This window comes from Bos grunniens, chromosome 21, assembly GCF_055505025.1.
Source record: "Bos grunniens cultivar Pamir isolate PY7600 chromosome 21, Bosgru_T2T1.0, whole genome shotgun sequence".
Classification (NCBI taxonomy): domain Eukaryota; kingdom Metazoa; phylum Chordata; class Mammalia; order Artiodactyla; family Bovidae; genus Bos; species Bos grunniens.
In genome coordinates, this window is record NC_141185.1 from 59,772,297 (window position 1) to 59,797,780 (window position 25,484).

At 40.1% G+C, this 25,484-nt stretch overlaps 1 protein-coding gene across 16 annotated transcripts in view; it reads right to left on the reverse strand.

The window, feature by feature from the left end:
* Positions 1 to 25,484, reverse strand: part of LOC147349792 (uncharacterized) — a 134,279-nt gene that overhangs the window by 23,438 nt on the left and 85,357 nt on the right. For 4 of the 16 annotated variants that reach the window (XR_015150545.1, XR_015150559.1, XR_015150539.1 and 1 more), the window contains one exon: positions 20,005 to 21,991. The exons of 8 other annotated variants lie outside the window; for them this stretch is intronic. Coding sequence is in view for 3 of the 8 variants with exons in the window: in XM_086365366.1 (XP_086221492.1) it covers positions 21,863 to 21,991 (129 nt within the window). In the remaining 5 variants the exon portion in view is untranslated. Of the gene's footprint in view, positions 1 to 16,552; positions 21,992 to 25,484 lie in introns of those variants that run through there. 4 more of the 16 variants (XM_086365366.1, XM_086365362.1, XM_086365368.1 and 1 more) reach the window with 2 other exon arrangements.

Here is a 25,484-nt window from a genome sequence, read left to right on the forward strand (position 1 = left end):
GCAGCTAGTGCATTTCCATTGCCAATCTCGCGGAGGTTTTGCTCATCACTATCTTGAATGTAGTTGGGTACTCCCTCTAGTCCTGGAAGTGAGGTACCAGTGGTGAGGAAGATGTCCTGTGGCTTTGTAGGAAGGCTTCTATCTGGTGTCAACAACCTAACCCATGAATGCAAACATAAAATTTGTCAGCAACGCTTTTCCCACCACCTTTCGTGGTAAGGCACCACTCCAAGTGCCCAGCTGTAAGACACAAAAAAGTGGATGGAGTGAAACATGGAGGGAATCACAGATCACTCACTGTCTCTGAGACTGCATCATCTGTGAAACAAAGGATTCTATGGCTTGTCTAATCCATCTCATTAGATGGCTTTAAGCACCACAGATAGACATCTTCAGGAGGGTAAAGTCTGTACAATGTTAATCTGGCGTTTATTTCTCAATAGCCATCGGCTAGGTGTTATAAGGTTAACAAAATGAACAAAACCACATAGTCTTGCTCTTCAAGGCACTTACAGTCTAGTACACACATGTAAGCATGGTGAGTGAAAAGAATTTATACACACACAGACAGTCCTTACGTTATCAAATATCTTTGTAAGGAAACCGTTATAGAACACTGCTGCTGCTAAGTTGCTTCAGTCATGTCTGACTCTGTGCGACCCCACAGACGGCAGCCCACCAGGTTCCCCCGTCCCTGGGATTCTCCAGGCAAGAACACTGGAGTAGCTTGCCATGTCCTTCTCCAATGCATGAAAGTGAAAAATGAAAGTGAAGTCGCTCAGTCGTGTCCGACTCTTCGCGACCCCGTGGACTGTAGCCCACCAGGCTCCTCCATCCATGGGATTTTACAGGCAAGAGTACTGGAGTGGGGTGCCATTGCCTTCTCTGTATAGAACACAGTGAAGCACAAATTAAATAATCTTTGTCTGATTGATTCTGAATACCCTCAGACCATTTCACTCAAATAAGCACATAAAATTTTACACTTTTAAAAGAGAGGAATAAAGAATATATAAACAGGGTCCTTTATGTGAAATTCTGTATGAGTCAACTCAGAATCAGACATAACTAATAAGAATAGGGAGATGTCTCAGATTACACATCTGCCTTTTACTTCCTGTAAAGCATCAGTATTCCATAAGTCCACAAGATCACAGCTTGACTGACAGAAGTCATACACAGAGCAGAGGATTTGTATTGATGAAAAGTTTATTTTTGTCCCTTATAAAAAAAAACAGGTATACTTGATATTTTGCCAGAAATGCTTAAAGTGGATTATATCTACATTTGACTTTGTGTTAACTGCAAAGACAAAACTCTAAAATATATAAACAAAAGTTTCTCTCTTCCTTCAGAGTGTGAGGCAAAAAAAAAAAAGCAACTTTCACTGCATCTCAAACATATTACAGCTTGAATGTTACAAGGACATAAAATATATTTATTGTTCCTGCAGCTCAAATTTTCCATCCCACTAAATTTGAACAGAGTTGGAGTTTACCAAAATAGTATCAGCAACATTGCCAAGATCCTATAACCTTAACACAAAGTAAATATGAAAGTAGAAAAGAAATGTGACCTTTTTAAAGTTCTCCCTATGCAAATATCATGCAGAAGCCACTGACTACTGAAAACTGACATCTCTTCAATATTTGAACCACCCCAAAAAATCATCATGGCAAATTTGTTATTTTTGATCTTTCACAGATTTCTTTAAATTCCTGCTCACTTTCTATGATGGTCTGTGTACCTACAACCATCACCTATTAATAATATGTTTCTTAAGAGGGCAATATAGTCATAACCACAAAATCACAAAAGAAGCTTTTTTATAAAGTTCTGGGTCTATTTATCTTTTGAGACTATACTAACTACATGTTCAAGTCATCTTCTAAAGTAATCTATTAAAATGAAATATACATTCAAATATATAAAGAACAAATACAATCCAATAGGAAAAAAACCAACAATTTGATTTAAAATGGGCAAAACCTCTGAATAGATAGTTTTCCAAGAAGACATACAGATGGCCAAAAGGTACATGAAAAGATGCTCAATGATTAATCATCAGAGAAACGGAAATCAAAACCACAATGACATATCACCTCACACCTGTTAGAAAAGTTATCAACAAAAACAAGAAATAAAAAGTGTGAGCAAGGATGTGAAGAAAAGGGGATCCTGATGTACTGTTGATGGGAATGTAAACTGATGCAGCTACTATGGAAAACAGTATGGAGGGTCCTCAAGAAATTACAAATATAACCACCCTGTGATCCATCAACCCCGCTTCCGGGAATTTCTCCAAAGAAAATGAAAACATGAACTCAAAAAGACAGATGCACCACCATTCATCGAAGCATTGTTTACAACAGCCAAGAAATGGAAAAAACGTAAGTACTCATTGGATAAAGAAGTCAAGGTATATAAAATGAAATATTATTCAGCTATAAAAAAGAAAGAAATCTTGCCATTTGAAATAACACATATAGACCTTGAGCATATTATGCTAAGTAAAACAAGTCAGATAGAGAAAGACAAATATGTATGATCTCTCCTATATGTGAAATATAAACAGCAACAAGCTCATAGACACAGAGAACAGATTAGCGGTTGCCAGAGGCAGGGGACACGGGTTAAGAGAAATCAGTGATTTTTTTTTTTTTTAGTTTAAATAAATCAAATCATTTTGATTTTAAAAATGAAATATGCAAATAATACTAGCAGAATATTGATAAATATCGAAACTGGTAGGACCAGAAATTCCCATTCTTGCTACCCCATTTATTTGAACCCTTTGTTTGCATGAATTCATGTTCAGTTCTGGTTGGGAGTCTGAATTGAAAGAGAAGAACTTTAGCGGGCAAGCATCAGTAACGACCCAGGAGGCCACATCGATGGAACAGGATGCTGTGTATTTCCCAGGCAGTGCCAGAAACTCAATCGCACCGTCTATGAAGACACTGCAGGATGAGGCTAAAGGGGCTGTTTTGATGAAAACCAAAGTTGTGAGACTCGGGTCCAAGCTGTGCTACCTCTAGCCTAGAGTGATGAAGAGCAGCACACAGACCAGGGGACCTCCTGCACACAGCCTTCCCCAGAACTCACAGCAGGTCTGACCCACGGCAGAGAAACGCAGAGCCCAGCAGAGCCCAGCAGGGCCCAGACGGAGTGATGCAAAGGGCCGGGCATTCACAGGAGGGCCTGGTGGTGTCCAGGCGAGGTTCTCAAGAGCTACTAAGGTTAATTTGACCTCCTCTGAGCCAGCTAACGGAGACCTAGGAACAACCAGTCTCCCTTCACGTATGGAATATTGAGTTGAACGTGCATTACCCACCTGAAACCCATAAGCAATTATTTGTTAAGTCTGAAATACTTAGCAGTTACCTAAAATGTTCATTGATAATATGAAGCCTGTCCCTGTGCTTCTTTCTCTAATACAGACCCTCCACCACCAACACTAACACACCTCTTGTTCAGTTCAGTTCAGTCGCTCAGTCCTGTCCAACTCTTTGCAACTCGACGGACGCAAAGAGGCATGCCAGGCCTCCCTGTCCATCACCACCTCCCAGAGTTTACTCAAACTGATGTCCATTGAGTTGGTGATGCCATCCAACCATCTCATCCTCTGTCTGGCATCCTTCTCCTGCTGCCTTCAGTCTTTCCCAGCATCAGGGTCTTTTCAAATGAGTCAGCTCTTCACATCAGGTGGCCAAAGCTCTTCAGCTTCAACATCAGTCCTTCCGATGAATATTCAGGACTGATTTCCTTTAGGATGGACTCTTGTATGTATTACCAATTAATTCTGCTGCATATCTTTTTTATATTTATTTTATTGAAGTATAGTTGATTTAAAATATTGTGTAATATTTCAGGTGTACAGTGATTCAGTTTTATATATGTGTGTGTATGTATATATATTCAGATTCTTCTCACTTCTTTACAATATATTGAATATAGCTCCCTGTGCATGCATGCATGCTAAGTCGCTCAGTTGTGTCTGACTCTGTGCAACCCTATGGACTGTCGTCCACCAGGCTCCTCTGTCCATGGGATTCTCCAGGCAAGAATAATGGAGTGGGGTGCCATGCCCTTCAGGGGATCTGCCCAACCCAGGGATGGAGCTGCATCTCTTATATCTCCTGCGTTGGCAGCAGAGTCCTTTACCACCAGTGCAACCTGTGCTTTACAGTATACCCCAGTTGGTCATCTCTTTTATCCATAGTAGTAGTGTGTATATGTGAATCCCCAAATCCTAACTTACGCCTCCTGCACTCCTTTGATAACTGTAAGTTTGTTTTCTATGTCTGTGTGTCTGTTTCTGTTTTGTATATAAGTTCATTTGTATCATTTTTTAGATTCCATATACAAGTGATATCATATGATAGTTTTCTTTCTGTGTCTGCTTATTTCACAAAGTATGATCATCTCCAGACCCATCCATGTCGCTAAAATTGGCCTTATTTCATTCTTTTTTATGGCTGAGAAACACTCCATTATATAAATATACCACATTGTCCTTATCCACTCATTTGTCAATGGACATTTAAATTAATACAGCTTTGAAGACTGATTTGTTAGTAAGCCATTGCTTAAGAATTAGGAGAATCAAAATTCCTATCTTTTAAAATATATTCAGTTTTCATAAAGCCTAAATATCATGGTTCATCTACTTATAATGACTGGCATTCATAATTATGTGTCAAAATCTAAGACTAGAATTTGGGATTCATGTTGTGATATACAATAAATAATAGAGAACTAAGTACTCTTGATAAGTTACTCTAAGAAATATAGACTAGATATATTTAAGTATAGAATAGAATATAGAATAGATCAATAAATTAATGATACAAAGCAAAGAATGTTTCTTGATTTTTTTTTTTTAATGTTGTGACATTAGAAGTCACTTAGAAACAGAACTATATGGACAACCTAAACAAAGGAGGAAAATCCAGAACTCAATATTTCTGCCAAATCTTGTGGAAGCTCTGATAAAGAGGAAATAATCTAAGTACATAAGAAAGCCCTGTTTTATAAGCTTGTTGGTTTGTTTTTGGTTTTTTATGCAAGAGATTGATAAAGTTTATACTTTCAAAATTGTATAAATCTTCCTTTTCACATCATTATTGTCACCTTAGTAGTTAATAAGGAAGCCATGTTTTCCCTGAATTAGATGGAGTAATATCCAGATTCAAAAAGATGAAAAATCTAACGAACTTTGCTATGTTAGTAAATCAATGCCTTTTCTTATTCTAGAACTTTGTATAAGATCAAAAATATAACATTCCCTTAAACAATACAACTGAGGATTTTTACCCAGTTAATTCAGAAGTATGTTCCTGTCCAAAAAACAAAAAAAAATCTTACTATTTTAGTATTTCTGAAAGCTTGCCTTTGTGAAAACATTCCATAAACAAAGAAAATATTTAACTGTGTCAAATTCAACAATCTGCTTATGTTGGTAACATAAAATACAAGTCTTCCAAGAGCTCCAACTTTGAGAATATTCTAAGTGACCAATGACATAAAAAATTAATTTGCTTCAGACTTTTCTTTATGGTAACAATGACATAGTAAGGAAAAAAAGACACTCTGGTCAAAGTAGTGTCAAAGAATGTTCAAACTACCTTACAATTGTGCTCATTTCACATGCTAACAAAGTAACACTCAAAATCCTTCAAGCTAGGCTTCAACAGTGTGTGAACCAAGAACTTTCAGATGTACAAACTGGGTTTCGAAAAGGCAGAGAAACCAGAGATCAAATTGCAAACATCCATTGGATCATAGAAAAAGCAAGGGAATTCCAGAAAAACATCTATTTCTGCTTTGTTGACTATGCTAAGCGCTTCCCTGATAGTTCAGTTGGTAAAGAATCCGCCAGCAATAAGCCTTTGACTGTGTGGATCACAACAAACTGTGGGAAATTCTTCGAGAGATGGGAAGACCAGACCACTTTACTTGTTTCCTGAGAAAACTATATGCGGGTCAAGAAGCAACAGTTGAAACTGGACATGGAACAACTGACTGGTTCAAAATTGGGAAAGGAATATAACAAGGCTGTATATTGTCACCCTGCTTATTTAACTTACATGCAGAGTACATCACACAAAACACCAGGCTGGATGAATCACAAGCTGGAATCAAAATTGCTGAAAGAAATATCAACAACCTCAAATATATGGATGATACCACCCTAATGGCAGAAAGTGAAGAGGAATTACAGAGCTTCTTGATGACAGTGAAAAAGGCAAGTGAAAAAGCTGGCTTGAAACTCAACATTCAAAAAACTAAGATCATGACATCCAGTGCCATCACTTCATGGCAATTAGAAGGGCAGAAGTGGAAGCAGTGACAGATTGTATTTTCTTGGACTCCGAAATCACTGCAGATGGTGACTGCACCCATAAAATTAAGATACTTGCTCCTTGCTAGGAAAGCTATAACAAACCTAGACAGTATAATAAAAAGCAGAGACATCACTTTGCTGACAAAGGTCCATAGAGCCAAAGCAATGCTTTTTTCTGGTGGACATGTATGGATGAAAGAGTTGAACCATAAAGAAGGCTGAGCACCAAAGAATTGATGCTTTCAAATTGTGGTGCTGAAGAAGACTCTTGAGGGTCCCATGGACTACAAGATCAAACCAGTTAATCCTAAAGGAAACCAACCCTCAATATTCATTGGAAGGACTGATGCTGAAGCTGAAGCTCCAGTACTTTGGCCACCTGATGCGAAGAGCTGACTCATTGGAAAAGACCTTGATTCTGGGAAAGATTGAAGGCAGGAGAAGGGAACAAGAGAAGATGAGATGGTTAGATAGCATCACCGACTCAATGGACATGAATTTGAACAAATTCCAGGAGACAGTGGAGGACAGAGGAGCCTGGTGTGCTGCAGTCCATGGGATCACAAAGAGTTGGACATAGCAACTAAACAACAACACATTTGTGCTAAAATATGTTTTCCTATCTTTTAAAATTCTGCTGCCAAAACAAACGCATTTCTCATTCAGTATATGTGATACTATATACAGTAGATCTTGTCAAATATGAAAACCTTTTTAAAAAACTGCTCTTATCAACTTGCAAGAAGCCAAAACATGAAATGGATATTGTGAGGCCCTGTAGACTCATGGTGTCATGGTGGATGATGCATGTGAAAGTACTTTGTAAATGATAATAAAATGCTGTTGTTGTTGTTTAGTCACTAAATCATGTTCAGCATTTCTGAGACCCCCACGGACTATAGCCCACCAGGCACCTCTGTCCATGCAATTCTCCCAGCAAGAATACTGGAGTGGATTGCCATTTCCTTTTCCGGGGGATCTTCCCAACCCAGGGATTGAACCAGAATCTCCTGCATTGACAGGCAGATTCTTTACCTCTGAATCACCAGGGAATCCCAAATAAAGCATTACAAGCATGCAGACTATTCAGACTACCTGTGACCCTTCCTTCATGATGATGATGGTGATGGTAGCAATAATAATAATAGCTATCATCGATTGAGGATGTCCCTGTAGCTCAAATGGTAAAGAATCTGCCTGCAATGCAGAAGACCTGGGTTCAATCCCTGGGTCAAGACAATTCTCTGGAGAAAGGAATTGCAATCCACTCCAGGAATCTTGCCTAGAGAAACCCATGGACAGGGGATCCTGATGGGCTACAGTCCATGGGGTTGCAAAGAGTCAGACATGACTGAGCAACTAAATCTCTTCATCAATTGAGTGATTTTATTATATGGCAGCAACTATGCTAAGCACTTTTCATGCATTTGCTTGTTTATTACTCATGACACTTGGTTAATGTCAGACTACCATTATCTCCATTCTACAGAAGAACACTAAAAGCTCAGAGAAGTTAAGTAAATTGCCTAAGGTCACATAACTCATCAGCCTGTGACCATCAAAGTAGTCCTTCACACCCTCATGCAAATAAAAATATGGGCAAAGAATTTATGAATTAAGTCTGTCATGTTATGTAATCCAGGTAACCCTGCTTATGGCTTATTCAGTTCAGTCACTCAGTCATGTCCAACTCTTTGTGACCCCATGGACTGCAGCACACCAGGCTTCCCTGTCCATCACCAACTCCTGGAGCTTACCAAACTCATGTCCATTGAGTCTGTGATGCCATTCAACCATCTCATCCTCTGTCATCCCCTTTTCCTCCCATCTTCAATCTTTCCCAGCATCAGGGTCTTTTCCAATGAGTCAGTTCTTTGCATCAAGTGGCCAAAGTATTGGAGTTTCAGCTTCAGCATCAGTCCTTCCAATGAATATTCAGGACTGATTTCCTTTAGGATGGACTAGTTGGATCTCCTTGCAGTCCAAGGGACTCTCAAGAATCTTCTCCAACACCACAGTTCAACAGTATGAATTCTTTGGCGCTCAGCTTTCATTATGGTCTAACTCTCACATCCATACATGACTAGTAGCTATTGAAGATAAATGACACATACGCGTGTACACACACACGCAAACTTACTCAGATAACCAGAGATATGTCAGGTATCCTTGAACTAACACATAGGTGTGTTCTCTTGATTAGACAGTGACTCAAGTAAGTCATAAGATTTTTCTCTGCAAAGGCCCTTTCTGGCATAAACTAAACATATACTAAATGTTTGATACATAAGCAGGTATTCCCCAGTATGACTGATTTTGCCTTACTTACCTGGCATGTTATTCAGAAATCTTTGGTTTACAAATGACAAAAAGTCAACTCAAACCAGTTAAAAGCAAAAGAGGAATTGTTACGTTTGAGCAATGTAAGTAAAGAGTCTAGAGGTCTTGGTGCTGGCACTCAGGCACGCCTTGTCCATCTCACGACCACACCTGCTCTGCTCTGCCTTCCTCTTCCTTGGCTTCCTTCTCAGTCAGGCTCTCTTTAACAGCAGTTATTAAATTATATTTGATTATTCTAGAAATGATAGCACTGCTTTCTTTTTTTAATTAATTCATTTATTTTAATTGGAGGCTAATTACTTTACAATATTGTAGTGGTTTTTGCCATACATTGATATGAATCAGCCATGGGTGTACATGTGTTCCCCATCTTGAGCCCCCCTCCCACCTCCATCCCCATCCCATCTCTCTGGGTCATCCCAGTGCACCAGCCCCGAGCACCCTGTCTCATGCATTGAACCTAGACTGGTGATCTATTTCACATATGATAATATACATGTTTCAATGCTATTCGCTCATATCATCCCACCCTCGCCTTCTCCCACAGAGTCCAAAATTCTGATCTTTACATCTGTGTCTCTTTTGCTGTCTCACATATAGGGTCATTGTTACCATCTTTCTAAATACCATATATATGCATTAATATACTGTATTGGTGTTTTCCTCTCTGACTTACTTCACTCTGTATAATAGGCTCCAGTTTCATCCACCTCATTAGAAGTGATTCAAATGCATTCTTTTTAATGGCTGAGTAATACTCCATTGTGCATATGTACCACAGCTTTCTTATCCATCCGTCTGCTGATGGGCATCTAGGTTGCTTCCATGTCCTGGCTATTATAAACAGTGCTGCGATGAACATTGCAGTATATGTGTCTCTTTCAATTCTGGTTTCCTCGGTGTGTATGCCCAGCAGTGGGATTGCTGGGTCATATGGCAGTTCTATTTCCAGTTTTTAAGGAATCTCCACACTGTTCTCCATAGTGGCTATACTAGTTTGCATTCCCACCAACAGTGTAAGAGGGTTCCCTTTTCTCCACACCCCCTCCAGCATTTATTGCTTGTAACTTTTGGATCGCAGCCATTCTAACTGGTGTGAGATGGTACCTCATTGTGGTTTTGATTTGCATTTCTCTGATAATGAGTGATGTTGAGCATCTTTTCATGTGTTTGTTAGCCATCTGTATGTCTTCTTTGGAGAAATGTCTGTTTAGTTCTTTGGCCCATTTTTTGATTGGGTTGTTTATTTTTCTGGAATGGAGTTGCATGAGCTGCTTGTATATTTTTGAGATTAATTCTTTGTCAGTTGCTCCATTTGCTATTATTTTCTCCCATTTATGAAGGCTGTCTTTTCACCTGGCTTATAGTTTCCTTCATTGTGCAAAGGTTTTTTAAGTTTAATTCAGTCCCATTTGTTTATTTTTGCTTTTATTTCCATTACTCTGGGAGGTGGGTCATAGAGGATCCTGCTGTGATTTATGTCAGAAAGTGTTTTGCCTGTGTTTTCCTCTAATTTTATAGTTTCTTGTCTTACATTTAGATCTTTAATCCATTTTGAGTTTATTTTTGTGTATGGCATTAGAAAGTGTTCTAGTTTCATTCTTTTACAAGTGGTTGACCAGTTTTCCCAGCACCACTTGTTAAAGAGATTGTCTTTTCTCCATTGTGTATTCTTGCCTCCTTTGTCAAAAATAAGGTGTCCATAGGTGCATGGATTTATCTCTGGGCTTTCTGTTTTGTTCCATTGATCTATATTTCTGTCTTTGTGCCAGTACCATACTGTCTTGATGACTGTAGCTTTGTAGTATAGTCTGAAGTCAGGCAGGTTGATTCCTCCAGTTCCATTCTTCTTTCTCAAGACTGCTTTGGCTATTCGAGGTTTTTTGTATTTCCATACAAATTGTGAAATTATTTGTCCTGATAGCACTGCTTTCTTTACATCACCAACAAAAGTCCTAAGAAAGCCTTGAGTTGGAATGGCCTGATCACACATCCTGGAGCTAATCCCTGCCTTCGGAGAGATAAGTTGTCTGATTTGCCAACCAAGAAGAAGGAAGATATTCAGAGGAAGGGAGGAGAAAGAATATGAGAAGAAGTTGGTGATAAACTGAAGTGTGACACAAGAGTAACCTTTCTTAGTCTGGAGATGTCTTGTTGATTTTTAGTTTCATTGTTATCTCAAACATTTAGCTTCCAAGGACTTCCTCATGGTGCAGTAGATAGGAATCCACCTGCCAATGCAGGGGACATGGGTTTGTTTCCTGGTTCAAACAAAGGGAAGATTCCACATGCCAGGGAGCAACTATGCCTGCATGCTGCAACTACTGAGCCTACGTGCTACAACTGCGGATGCCCGGGAGCCTAGAGCCTGCACTCCACACAGCAAGGGAAGCCACGGCAGTGAGAGCCCCTGCACCACCACCAACAGTGGCCCCCGCTCTCTAGCTAGAGAAAGCCCTCTCACAGCAATGAAGACTTAGCACAGCCAAAAAATTTATTTTTTTAAAAAAAATTTAGTGTCCAAGAAAGGAAGTGAGTGATAGGTCATTCCATCCCCCTTGTTAGATTACCTCCTGTATTTGTGCTGCTTTACTTCTTGTACTTAAAGGAAATGGACACAGAGCTTTGAAGAGGCTGAGGCTTATACGGATGATGTTTCTTTCCCTGCTGCATTATACGTGGTGATAATATGATCCACATAACAGTGACGCTTCATTATACCATTCCAATAAATCCACATTCATCTTCCAACTCATAAATTAACAAAAGGGCACCACAGAGTGTGACCTGTTACACGTTTGTAACTTTTATTCTCAGACGCTAGGGACATGACGGGACGTCCCCTGTGGTCCTTTCTCACACAGATGTAGCCTTCTGCCCTGTTGCACACAAAGGTCTCATTGACTGGCAGGGTAGCAACATTGATGTGCAGGCCCAAAGGGTTGGAGATCCAGGAAATTCGCAACTGGTTCAACAAGAATGGGCACCACACCTTCCTGAAGCTCTTCGGTGAGCAAGTCACAAAAATTGGGTCCACCATGAGAACAGGAAAAAATCAGAGGAGTGCCTTCAGGCAACTGGAGTCTGCAGAGATTGAGAGTTCAGATAAGGGAAAATGAGGATCTCAGACTGCTCTGCTTCATTCCAGTCTCACATTTTCCTAAGGCTTCTTCTCACCCAAGGGAAGCGGGGAAGCAGAGAGAGAGAAATGGAGAGCCATTCCGCAGCCACGGAGGTGCCCACCCTCATGCCTGGATCCTGAAGCCCCCACAGCACTAGTTCTATTGGCCCCTCTCCCTTCCCTTTGAAACCTTCTGGGACCCGGGACCCTTTGCTGCGGGACCTGGACTAAGTCTCCTCGAACGACAAAAAAATTATAAGGGACTAAAAATAACTCTGTGTTTGTGTTGGTTGGGGCAAATTCTGGATGACCCGATACTGAGACAAAAAAAGCCCAAATGCGGCTTCAAAAAAGCCAGGAACAAAAGCAGGGTATTGTGCATGCCCCCTGCACACACCACCACCAAAGGTGTGGGCACACCACCTAAGCCCTCCCACTAGTCCAACCCTTGGACACACCCCCTCTTCACCCCATGCACGGAACCAGCTGGCCTGACCCTCCCAGGAAGCAAGTGAACAAAGACACCTGCTACTTGTCCTTGCTCCCTCCTGTTAGAGCGGGAACCCCAATAAAGCCTTGCCCGAATTTCTTGTCTGGCCTCTCTGATCAATTTCTATTGATTAAGGAGCCCAAATGATGCTTTCGAATTGTGGTGCTGGAGAAGACTCTTGAGAGTCCCATGGACAGCAAGGAGATCAAACCAGTCAATCCTAAAGAAAATCAACCCTGAAAATTCATTGGAAGGACTGATGTTGAAGCTCCAAAATTTTGGCCACCTGCTGCAAAGAACAGACTCTGATACTGGGAAAGATTGAGAGCAGGAGAGAAGGGGGTGACAGAGGACAATGGATGTCTGTGTCAACAGAGGTGGTTGGATGGCATTACTGACTCAACGGACATGAATTTAAGCCACCTCTGGGAGACAGTGAAGGACAGCGAAGCCTGACATGCTGTGTTCCACAGAGTTGCAAAGAGTCAGACACAATTTAGCAACTGAACAACAAGTAGCCCAAGAACCCTGGTCAGGAACACATTGACATTTTTCTTGATCTTTCCTTTTTCTTTTAGATCCAGAGGCAGAACACTGGGTGAATCATACTCTCTGCTGATAACGCACTATCGTTATAAGCTTGCACCAGGTCCTTCTCTCGTTGTTTATTGCCTTTTATCCCATTTCCCTCCCCAACCCAATACCCACAGCACTACTAAATGTGATCATCTCATGTCCTTCTGCTGCGTGTATGTTTTTAACTTTTATATGTGATATCCACAGACTTTTTTCTGTTTCTTTTTCATCCACACAGCACAGTTTTTAAGATTTATCTGGATACTTCTATCTGTTTTGCATGGTATTTTGTGGTATGCCTCATTATCTGTCCCTCCAGGGATGAACCCCAAGGTCACCACCATCCTCACCACGATAGAGAACACTGTGATAAACATCCCAGGCCAGCCTGCTCAGGGACCTGCATGACAGTTTCTCTGGGTTCTACATCCGGGCTCGGGACTGAAGGATGGTTTCCGTCCGGCTGTCCCGTCCTGATTATTCTAAGGAGCACCTATGTGGCCCCATCATATCGCCGGGTTCACATCACAGAAATGGGAGTCATCTGAGGCTCAAAGAGGTTAACTCCTGAGAGTTATGCCTACCTCCACAGAGCTGGTTCAGTGGTAGAGAGTCTGGATTCAAAGCCAAGTTTCTCTTACTCCCTTCCACTGCACCATCCTGCCTTCCACAGGGATTTTTTGATTCGATGCTTGAGGCAGGAAACAGGCCAAGAAAGGATTCCTTCCTCTCACCAGGGATCTGTGCCCCCAGGGGTCTTCAGATCTGCAGGGAAAGCTAACCCTGACCCAAGGGTCTGCGTTCCCTACCCTGGCCCACAGTGCTGTGTAATCAGAGGTGCAGGAGAGCCCCACTGGCCGGGGGCCAGACAAGCTTAGCCCCCCACCCCACCCGTGATTCAAGCAGATTAACAGCTGCCATCTGGCAAGCAGAGGCTCTGCGTGCAAACTGCAAACCCCTCCTGTGGGCGAATCACTAGTGTGTCCAACACCAGTCAGGCCCAAAGAAGCTTTGATGGCTCTATTAATGAAGATGAAAACTTGAGATATGCCAAATACAGATTAAATGGCATCTTGGTAACATGATTATCTCTGAATTACTAGCTGCTGAGAGAGACAGCCAAGTGACTAATCCCAGGGAAGGCTGGGCACTTTGGATGCAGGAGACACCACCTCCTGTCTCCAGGGTGTTCTTTATTGCATCAAAGTATTGATAGCACTTTACTAAATGGAACACCTGAGAGGGGGCTTCCTCTGGAGAAGTCCCTTTTTTACAGAGAAGATTTAATTTCTCGAAGTTCTGAGGTTCCAAATTTAGAGTGGTCTGTAACAAGATGAGCAGGAAGTGCATCAGGAGGAAACAAGGAACAAATCCAAGAATCTAGCAAATGCTCATGTCTACAGCATTGTTGATAAAATAAGCAGAAATGACAAGGTAGGAATGACAGGAAAATAAGAGCCACAAGTCTCTCCTACTTCTTTGTTTTTAATTTTAACAGTAGCTTTATTTAACTCAATTTATTAAAAAATATCATTTTAACATGGATTCAATATAATAATTAAAGAGATATTGCACATCCTTTTCCAGAATTAAATTTTTTAAATTTGATGTACATTTCACAGTGTCAGTACATCTTAATAAGGACTTTGTTGTTTTTTAGTTGCTAAGTTGCATCCAACTCTTTTGCAACCCCATGGACTGTAGCCCACCTGACTCCTCTGTTCATGGGAACTTCAAGACAAGAATACTGGAGGAGGTTGCCATTTCCTCCTCCAGGAGATCTTCCCAACCCAGGGATCAAACCAGAGGCTGCTGCATTGACAGGCAGACGCTTTACCACTGAGCCACCAGGGAAGCCCTAATAAGGACTTGTCGCAGTTAAAATGCTCAAAAGTCTGGCTTGGGTTCCTATTCTCTGCATTTCCATCGTAACCTGTTTCCATCATTCTTCCACTCAGCTGTGTTCTTCTTGAGATTAGGTGCGCTACTTTGCTTCCTGCATCCATAACACAGAGCACAATACACCTAGTAGGTACTCAACAAATACTTTTTCCACAATTAAGAGATGTTGTTGCATGAGATTCAAGCCTTCATGCAGAAGAGAGGATCTTTCAACTTCTGTCTTTAGCTCAGTATTGTCTAGTAAGTTCTTCTATGCTAGGGTTTTTCAATACATGAGCTACGTTAGCACATGTCATTTCTATGAGTTAGGCACTGTTACTCATTCCTTTTTTCTCTATGAGAACGCTAAGGCCTAAAAAAATGTTAATAATTTGTCTGAGGTCAAGCATCAAGTATTCGGCCAAGTTGAGACTCAAACTAGGTCTTACCATGTCCTAAAGTGAGCATCCTCTTAAAGAAATGCCATAGCTGTACATCCCAATTCTAGGGAGCTATAGAGAATTTTGAGAGGGTTCCAAGAATTATTTCCAAAACAAATGGAAAGCCAATCCCAGTAGAGAGGCTTTGAACATTTCATCTTTAAGAGAAAACTGGGTCTTGTCAAGTGGTGGTGTGTTGTGGAAGTGGGGTTGTTTGTGACGATCTGCAAATAATTTGACAAATGTCTTTCAATTTAGCTGGAATTTTGTAACAAAGTCTTTACTTGGCAGCCATGAAATAGTCTATAACACCCCCAAGAATCCCATCTAGCCACAGATGTCGATAAATTTCCTTACAGTTTCCAGAAGAGGTCAAGGACATGAATTGGTGGCACGGCACATGGTATAAATTGTGTGTTGCATAAAGTTATCTAAATACATCTCAAGAAAACCCACCACTTTGTCTTTTCTTTCAAAGTGTGTTTCCATGCACAGCAGATAGCTTAAAAATCACTGCTCTAAGACTTCTGATAAACTGTACCTTTTCAATCAGATGCATAATTGTAGTAGCACTGTTCTTGCTTACGTTTCACACAGTCGTTAGCAACTATAATTTTTTGTTAAATTCTTGAAATCCCTTTCTGAAAAAACAAATGCGATCGCACTCTGCATTCTCCTGGTTAACAGCGTCATTATCACACGCACATCCTCAAACAATTAGCTAAATTCCATTGTTCTGAATATCTTTTTTGTGTGATGCATTCACAAACTTATTCAGTCTTCTGCCTGCTCAATGGAAAAGTTTTTATAGAAGCTACCATAAACGATACATAATTGTAAATGGCTTTAAAAAGCCATATGGAAGGATGAATAATCTTCCTTTTTGTTTCCATCTTTCCTAAATATTCTTTCGCTTTGGGTTTTGCAATACCTTTTGCACTCGCTTTGGTCAAAATTGTTGTTGGCCATTTGCCAGTTTGGAATGTCCTACAAAATGAATTGCTTCTTCTGTAAATAAGAAAACCTTTGGGAAACAGTGCTTTGAAATACTGTGCTGGAGTTACAGCTAGCTGGTAGCACTTTGTGTGGGGGCAAAGAAGGCAGGGAGTTTATTGTCTGTGCATCATGTATAAATCATGATCCAGGTAATATTTTGTGCTTGCCTTCATATCTACTAGTGGCTATAGTTTGGAGCATCACAAATATTCTTTCAGGAAAAAACTGCATATTTCCTGTGTCATGATGGCATTTCAATTTGGTCACTTTTCAATGACACTAGTATCCGATAGAAACGGACACATTTTAGCCACCAGTTTCTTGGCTGACACTTAATAAAGACACCATGATTTTCAAGTGAATGAGTTTACCCATTTTTATTGGCTTCCTTTGCATACTTTCTACTTTAAGAAGTTAATTTATTCCTCTTACAATTTAAATGCCAAGTTCTTCTAATATTATTCTTGCAAGGTAACTGAATTTGGCCAGTCTTCATCTTCCTTCTTTCCCATATTACCTTATGCTTTTCAGAAAAAAAAATCTTTAAATAGCACAACAAGAACAAATATCAGAGTTGAAGATCATTTTGAAACTAAAGTGATTGTCAAAATTAATCCAATAATGCACTGCAGCTCAATTCACTTATAAGATACATTATCATATAAATAATAATGTTTTTAATTTCTTGCAAACTTAGAAATGACAGTGAGAGCACACTCGAAGGAAATTTTAAAGCTCACATTTAAAAGAGAAATAGTTTTCTATTTTTGCCCATTGAAATGCAGTGAAATTATATATGTATATATACTACGAATCACTACATAGGATTATTAAAATAACTTTCCTTTCTATGATTTTCTTCCGAAATACAATTCTTGAATCATATATCTTAATTTAATATTCAAAATAATGAGAACAGAGTGAAAAAGTTTACTGAAAAAATGGTCTGTTTAAGACAGAACTGGAGTGATGGTCAATTAAAACTGTGTCTCCACACTCCAGAGAAGGAAGCCTTCCTACACTGCTGGTCGGAATGTAAATTGGTATAGCCACTATGGAGAATAGTAGGAGGTTCCTTTAAGAACTGAAAATAGAGCTACCATATTACCCTGCAATCCCGCTCCTAGGCATATATCCAGAGAAAAACATGATCTAAAAGGATACATATACCCTAATATTCATTGCAGGATTATTTTCAATAGCCAAGGCATGGAAGCAACCTAAATGTCCATCAACAGAGGAATGGACAAGGAAGATGTGATACATATAAACAATGGAATATTATTCAGCCATTAAAAAGAAGGAAATAATGCCATTGCAGAAACATGGATGTGCCTAAATATTGTCATACTGAGTGAAGTAAAACAGAGAAGGTGAAGTATTGTATGACATCATTTATATGTGTAATATAAAAATAAATGATGCAAATGAAATTACTTATAAAACAGAAAAAGACTCAGAGACTCAGAGGATAGTTGCTGGGGGTGGGGAAGGATGGGCGGATGGGATAGCTAGGGAGTCTGGGAGGACATGTACACAATGAACATTTCATATGGATAATGAACAAGGACCTACTATATAGCACATGCTCAAGATTATGTGGCAGCCTGGATGGGAGGGGGGTTTGGGGGAGAATGGACACATGTATATGCAAGGCGGAGACCCTTCGCTGTTGACCTGAAACTATCACAACAGTGTTAAGCAGCTATACCAAAAACATAAAAAGTTAAAAAAACAAAAACCGTATCTCCACATTTAATTCAGGATGTGGATTATTTTTTTTTTTTAACCTCTGTAAAGTAGCTGAAATAAGATATATTATGCCAAGATATCTGGGCAGGAAATTGCCACTAGGTGCGAGCAAGAGACATCCAGTCTCCCCATTCTAATGAAAATGTGGTCAATCATATCTATGCTGAGAAGAGAAACATACCAAAGGCTCAAAAACTTAGGAAAATGCCATGAACAATCCAGCTCTGTGCAACCCAGGAGAGGACATGACCTAATCAATGAGAAGATGTAAAAAAGCACCGAGCTCTATAGACTTTAAGTCTCTCTGTCACAGAATTATTCATGTCCAAAAATTAAAAAAAATAAGTTTAAATGTTTTAATTCAGAAATATATATATATATATATATATATATATGTATGTATAAAATATCTTGGCTCCCTTCAGTTCAGTTCAGTTCAGTTCACTCGCTCAGTCATGTCCGACTCTTTGTGACCCCATGAATCGCATCACGCCAGGCCTCCCTGTCCATCATCAACTCCTGGAGTTCACTCAGACTCACGTCCATCGAGTCAGTGATGGCATCCAGCCATCTCATCCTCTGTCGTCCCCTTCTCCTCCTGCCCTCAATCCCTCCCAGCATCAGAGTCTTTCCCAATGAGTCAACTCTTCGCATGAGGTGGCCAAAGTACTGGAGTTTCAGCTTTAGCATCATTCCTTCCAAAAAACACCCAGGGCTGATCTCCTTTGGAATGGACTGGTTGGATCTCCTTGCAGTCCAAGGGACTCTCAAGAGTCTTCTCCAACACCACAGTTCAAAAGCATCAATTCTTCGGCGCTCAGCTTTCTTCACAGTCCAACTCTCACATCCATACATGACTACTGGAAAAACCATAGCCTTGACTAGACGAACCTTTGTTGGCAGAGTAATGTCTCTGCTTTTGAATATGCTACCTAGGTTGGTCATAACTTTCCTTCCAAGGAGTAAGTGTCTTTTAATTTCATGGCTGCAATCACCATCTACAGTGATTTTGGAGCCCCCCCCAAAATAAAGTCTGACACTGTTTCCACTGTTTCCCCATCTATTTCCCATGAAGTGATGGGACCATATGCCATGATCTTCGTTTTCTGAATGTTGAGCTTTAAGCCAACTTTTTTACTCTCCACTTTCACTTTCATCAAGAGGCTTTTGAGTTCCTCTTCACTTTCTGCCATAAGGGTGATGTCATCTGCATATCTGAGGTTATTGATATTTCTCCCAGCAATCTTGATTCCAGCTTGTGTTTCTTCCAGTCCAGCGTTTCTCATGATGTACTCTGCATATAAGTTAAATAAGCAGGGTGACAATACACAGCCTTGACGAACTCCTTTTCCTATTTGGAACCAGTCTGTTGTTCCATGTCCAGTTCTAACTGTTGCTTCCTGACCTGCATATAGGTTTCTCAAGAGGCAGGTCAGGCGGTCTGGTATTCCCATCTCTTTCAGAATTTTCCACAGTTTATTGTGGTCCACACAGTCAAAGGCTTTGGCATAGTCAATAAAGCAGAAATAGATAGTTTTCTGGAACTCTCTTCCTTTTTCCATGATCCAGCAGATGTTGGCAATTTGATCTCTGGTTCCTCTGCCTTTTCTAAAACCAGCTTGAACATCAGGAAGTTCACGGTTCACATATTGCTGAAGCCTGGCTTGGAGAATTTTGAGCATTACTTTACTAGCATGTGAGATGAGTGCAATTGTATGGTAGTTTGAGCATTCTTTGGCATTGTCTTTCTTTGGGATTGGAATGCAAACTGACCTTTTCCAGTCCTGTGGCCACTGCTGAGTTTTCCAAATTTGTTGGCATATTGAGTGTAGTACTTTCACAGCATCATCTTTCAGGATTTGAAATAGCTCAACTGGAATTCCATCAACTCCACTAGCTTTGTTCATAGTGACGCCTTCTAAGGCCCACTTGACTTCACATTCCAGGATGTCTGGCTCTAGGTCAGTGATCATATCATCATGATTATCTTGGTCATGAAGATCTTTTTTGTACAGTTCTTCTGTGTATTCTTGCCACCTCTTCTTAATATCTTCTGCTTCTGTTAGGTCCATACCATTTCTGTCCTTTATCAAGCCCATCTTTGCATGTAATGTTCCCTTGGTATCTCTAATTTTCTTGAAGAGATCTCTAGTCTTTCCCATTCTGTTGTTTTCCTCTATTTCTTTGCATTGATCACTGAGGAAGGCTTTCTTATCTCTCCTTGCTATTCTTTGGAACTCTGCATTCAGATGCTTATATCTTTCCTTTTCTCCTTTGCTTTTCACTTCTCTTCTTTTCACAGCTATTTGTAAGGCCTCCCCAGACAGCCATTTTGCTTTTTTGCATTTCTTTTCCATGGGGATGGTCTTGATCCCTGTCTCCTGTACAATGTCACGAACCTCCGTCCATATTTCTCAGGCACTCTATCTATCAGATCTAGCCCCTTAAACATATTTCTCACTTCCACTGTATAATCATAAGGGATTTGATTTAGGTCATACCTGAATGGTCTAGTGGTTTTCTCTCCTTTCTTCAATTTAAGTCTGAATTTGGCAATAAGGAGTTCATGATCTGAGCCACAGTCAGCTCCCAGTCTTGTTTTTGCTGACTGTATAGAGCTTCTCCATCTTTGGCTGCAAAGAAAATAATCAATCTGATTTAAAGGTTGACCATCTGGTGATGTCCCATGTGTAGAGTCTTCTCTTGTGTTGTTGGAAGAGGGTGTTTGCTATGACCAGTGCGTTCTCTTGGCAAAACTCTATTAGCCTTTGCCCTGCTACATTCTGTATTCCAAGGCCAAATTTGCCTGTTACTCCAGGTGTTACTAACCCACTCCAGTGTTCTTGCCTGGAGAATCCCAGGGACGGGGAAGCCTGGTGGGCTGCCGTCCATTGGGCTGCACAGAGTCAGACACGACAGAAGCGACTTAGCAGCAGCAGCAGCCAGGTGTTACTTGACTTCCTACTTTTGCATTCCAGTCCCCTATAATGAAAAGGACATCTTTTTTGGGTGTTAGTTCTAAAAGGTCTTGTAGGTCTTCACAGAACCGTTCAACTTCAGCTTCTTCAGCTTTACTGGTTGGGGCATATACTTGGATTACTGTGATATTGAATGGTTTGCCCTGGAAACGAACATAGATCATTCTGTCGTTTTTGAGATTGCATCCAAGTACTGCATTTCGGACTCTTTTGTTGACCATGATGGCTACTCCATTTCTTCTAAGGGATTCATGCCTGCAGTAGTAGATATAATGGTCATCTGAGTTAAATTCACCCATTCCAGGCCATCTTAGTTCTCTGATTCCTGGAATGTTGACATTCACTCTTGCCATCTCCTGTTTGACCACTTCCAATTTGCCTTGATTCATGGAGCTGACATTCCAGGTTCCCATGCAATTGCTCTTTACAGCATTGGACCTTTCTTCTATCACCAGTCACATCCACAACTGGGTATTGTTTTTGCTTTGGCTCCATCCCTTCATTCTTTCTGGAGTTATTTCTCCACTGATCTCCAGTAGCATATTGGGCACCTACTGACCTGGGGAGTTCCTCTTTCAGTGTCCTATAATTTTGCCTTTTCATACTGTTCATGGGGTTCTCAAGGCAAGAACACTGAAGTGGTTTGCCATTCCCTTCTCCAGTGGACCACATTCTGTCACACCTTTCCACCGTGACCCGCCCGTGTTGGGTGGCCCCACGGGCATGGCTGAGTTTCATTGAGTTAGACAAGGCTGTGGTCCTAGTGTGATTAGATTGACTAGTTGTTTGTGATTATGGTTTCAGTGTGTCTGCCCTCTGATACCCTCTTGCAACACCTACTGTCTTACTTGGGTTTCTCTTACCTTGGATGTGGGGTATCTCTTCACGGTTGCTCCAGCAAAGTGCAGCCACTGCTCCTTACCTTGGACAAGGGGTATCTCCTCACCACTGCCCCTCCTGACCTCGAATGTGGAGTAGCTCCTCTAGGCCCTCCTGCACCCGTGCAGCCACTGCTCCTTGGATGTGGGGTAGCTCCTCCCAGCTGCCGCCCCTGGCCTTGGGCATGGCTCCCTTAGATACATTGAAAAGAAAAATTTGAGCTACTCAAAATCAATATATAAATTTATGAAATAATGCAAATGCTCCACAGTGCATTTAGCCAAATCTTAGCCAAGTCAGGAACAAAAATAACATTATGAGAACCTATTGGATAAGGACATGAAGATGCTTCATCCTTCCATTTGTTGCTGTTATTGTTGTTCAGTTGCCAAGGTGTTCAACTCTTTGGACTTCAGCATGTCAAGCTTCCCTGTCCTTCACTGTCTCTTGGAGTCTGGTCAAACTCGTGTCCATTGATTCAGTGATGCCATCCAACCATCTCATCCTCTGTTGCCCTCTTCTCCTTTTGCCTTCAATCTTTCCCAGCATCAGGGATTTTTCCAATGAGTCAGCTCTTCATATCAGGTGGCCAAAGTATTGGAGCTTTAGCTTCAGCATCAGTCCTTTCAATGAATATCCAAGGTTGATTTCCTTTAGGATTGACTATATACCACACAAACCTGTCAGATCTCAAATACCACATATCACATCTCAAATGCTGTTTCCTCTGAAAGCCAAGTTTCAACTTGGGAACAACCTCATTTTAAAGACCAAAGCCCAATATTCCAGAATCTTAGGGTTAAACAGAGAATCTGAAGAACACATCTTTAGTAAAAACTTAAACTAAGGTCGACATTTACTGATGTCACTACAAACAAAACACTATCTTGAAGAATCTTATAATAATCAACTCTTAGGCTTTACTGCCCTGTGAGAGAGAGAGAGTGCACATGTGTGTGCACGTGCATGAGTGTTAATACAAGTGTTTTCTACAAATAAACCTGGCCACCAAACTCTTTCTTTAGTTGCTGGTGTATTTTTGTTTTCCTGTGTGCACTGAACGCATTTCTGCAGTTGTGAACAACTACATTTGATTAAAATCTGTCAGATTTATCTTTTTAGCCGGAGAAAAGAAATATGTGTTTCTCCAGAAAGGAAATCAATGTGTCTTTATGATAGATGCAGAGTGGAAGGCTGGATACTGTCACTTTAAGTGATGAAGCAGAAAGACAGGGTAGCTCCGTAGCTATCACCCACTGGTTGCTGACATAGTTGTTGGGAGGCAAAGCCCTGTTTAAATCTTATAATCATTGTTTATAGGATAGGCTTACAGTCACTGACCTAATAGTTGTTACTCCACCTTGTTAAGTTACCAAGTCTAGCATCTGAGGTGTCCGCAGCTTACTTTGTTTAAATTCTCTTAGCAATATCTTTGGACCAGAGCTCTACTCTGTTGCTCTTCAGAGAAAAGAGTTCTCCCCTCCCCATAGGAAGGCACCAGGTCTGCAAGGGAGGATAACTGTAGCACAGAATCCCCTATCTGAAGATAAACAGAAAACAGAAACCTACAAAGCAGCTCACAGGCTATGCCAGAGACACATAAAGGAGAAAGCATCCTCCAGGGGCCATAATGGGAGACTGCTTCCTGCAAAAATATGTCCAGAGATCTCCTCCCTCCACTTGAGATCCACTCTCCTCCCCCAGGACCCCAAGGGGGCTCTGTACAGAGCTGTGCTGGAGAGCAAAGAAACTTGTGCCCTGGCATTGTGAGCTTAGAAGGTCCTCTTTCAGAGATGCTACAACCAGCAGGCACTTACCCAATCAAGATTGCTTGAGAAGGTCACAATAAGCAGGGATGTCTTTACAGAGTATTAGTTCTCTGTGGCTGTAACCAGTAAAACCATCCTAATGGGCTTGTAAAGGAATGTCAGGGTCTATGAACTCATGTGTCAGCTAAAATTACTGTCTCTCTTGTCTCATGAATGACATCTGTCAATGAAGTATTTGAACTGTTTATTTGTAGTCAATTTCCATAATATATATTATATATAAAATATATTTTATATGTATATTTATATATAATACATAAAATATTACATATATAAACATTTCAAATATGTTATATATATTATATATTTATATGTGATTGTACTTTATATATATTATATATAAAGTATTTGAAGTGCTTATGTGTAGTCAATTTCCATAATAATGGTGTATGTAAAAGCCCCTCTCCTAACCAACATTTTTAAAATAATATGTTGCATTTTGTTCCTTAATTAATATGTTATATATAAAATAAGTTACATATAAAACATAATATATATATTTATATTCATACTGGCTTCCCTTGTGACTCAGTGGTGAAGTATCCACCTACAATGCAGGAGACCTGGGTTCAATCCCTGGGTTTGAAAGATCCCCTGGAGAAGGGAAAGGTTACCCACTCCAGTATTCTGGCCTAAAGAATTCCAAGAAGTGTATAGTTCATGAGGTTGCAAAGAGTCAGACACGACTGAGTGAGTTTCACTTCACTTCACGTGTATATATGTACGGTATTATATATATAATAAGTTATATATAAAATAAGTTGACTTTGTTCCTTGAGAAGTTCCTTATTAAGTTCCTCCTTATTAAGTTCCTTATTGAAGTGCCTGTGCACAGGTGTGTTCTGCATGTTAACACAGGCCTGATTAAACCATTGATGACATTTTATGCAGAGCACCTAGCAAGTGCTTAGAACACGGTTGGTATTCTTTACAGGTTCTTTCCTAATTGATCACGCCTCTCTTCAATTTGCACATTCTACAAATTAAATAAGCACAAGCAATGAGTGCAATTGCTTAAAGCTAAATGACCTCGCCCTTTTTTCCCAATGTCCACCTTCTATCCTCACCTCACTCCTACAGTTTCCAAACTGTTCAAGAATTAGCGTTTAAGAGTTGCACATTAAGACTTCGTTGGCCACCATTGCATCCATTGTAAATGATTGGAGCCTTCCCACAATTTATATAAAACTGAACATACATTCTTACATTCTAGTAATAGACTCTAGTAATGGTGTCATACACTTCTGATATACTGATGGATTTGATTTGCTAACATTTTGCTTATAATTCTTGGTAGAAATTGGTCTTCAAATTCTGTGCTGTCTTTAGAAGCAATCTTCACAAAATAATTTTACTACCTTTCCTTTTTATGGTTGAATAGATTTTTTTATCACATTGAAACTGATTTTTAATAAGGAATTCATCTATAAAACCGTTTAGGTCTGGTGCCTTTTTTAACAATAGATCTTTTACTCTCCAGTGTCAATAATAATTGATCTATTCATGGTTCTTTAAATGATCACTTTTGGTATTTTTACTAGGAAATTATCCACTGCCTTCAGTTTTCCATAATTATTTCTACAGATCTGCACATAATACCCACCAGAGAGTTTTCTCTTCTCCATATCTATGATTATGTCTCCTTTACAGAGCTGTATTTATATAACTTTCTCTCTAACCACGCTTTACCAGGATATATTTAGTTCATTAATCTTTCAAAGCACCTAATTTTGATTTTACCTACCCATTTTTATGTTTGTTTTCTACTCCATAAATTTTAGTTTTTAATCTTTACTAACTACCTCCTTCTTTAGTTTTATTTTGTTACTTTTTAGTTTGAGTATTTTAAATTTACT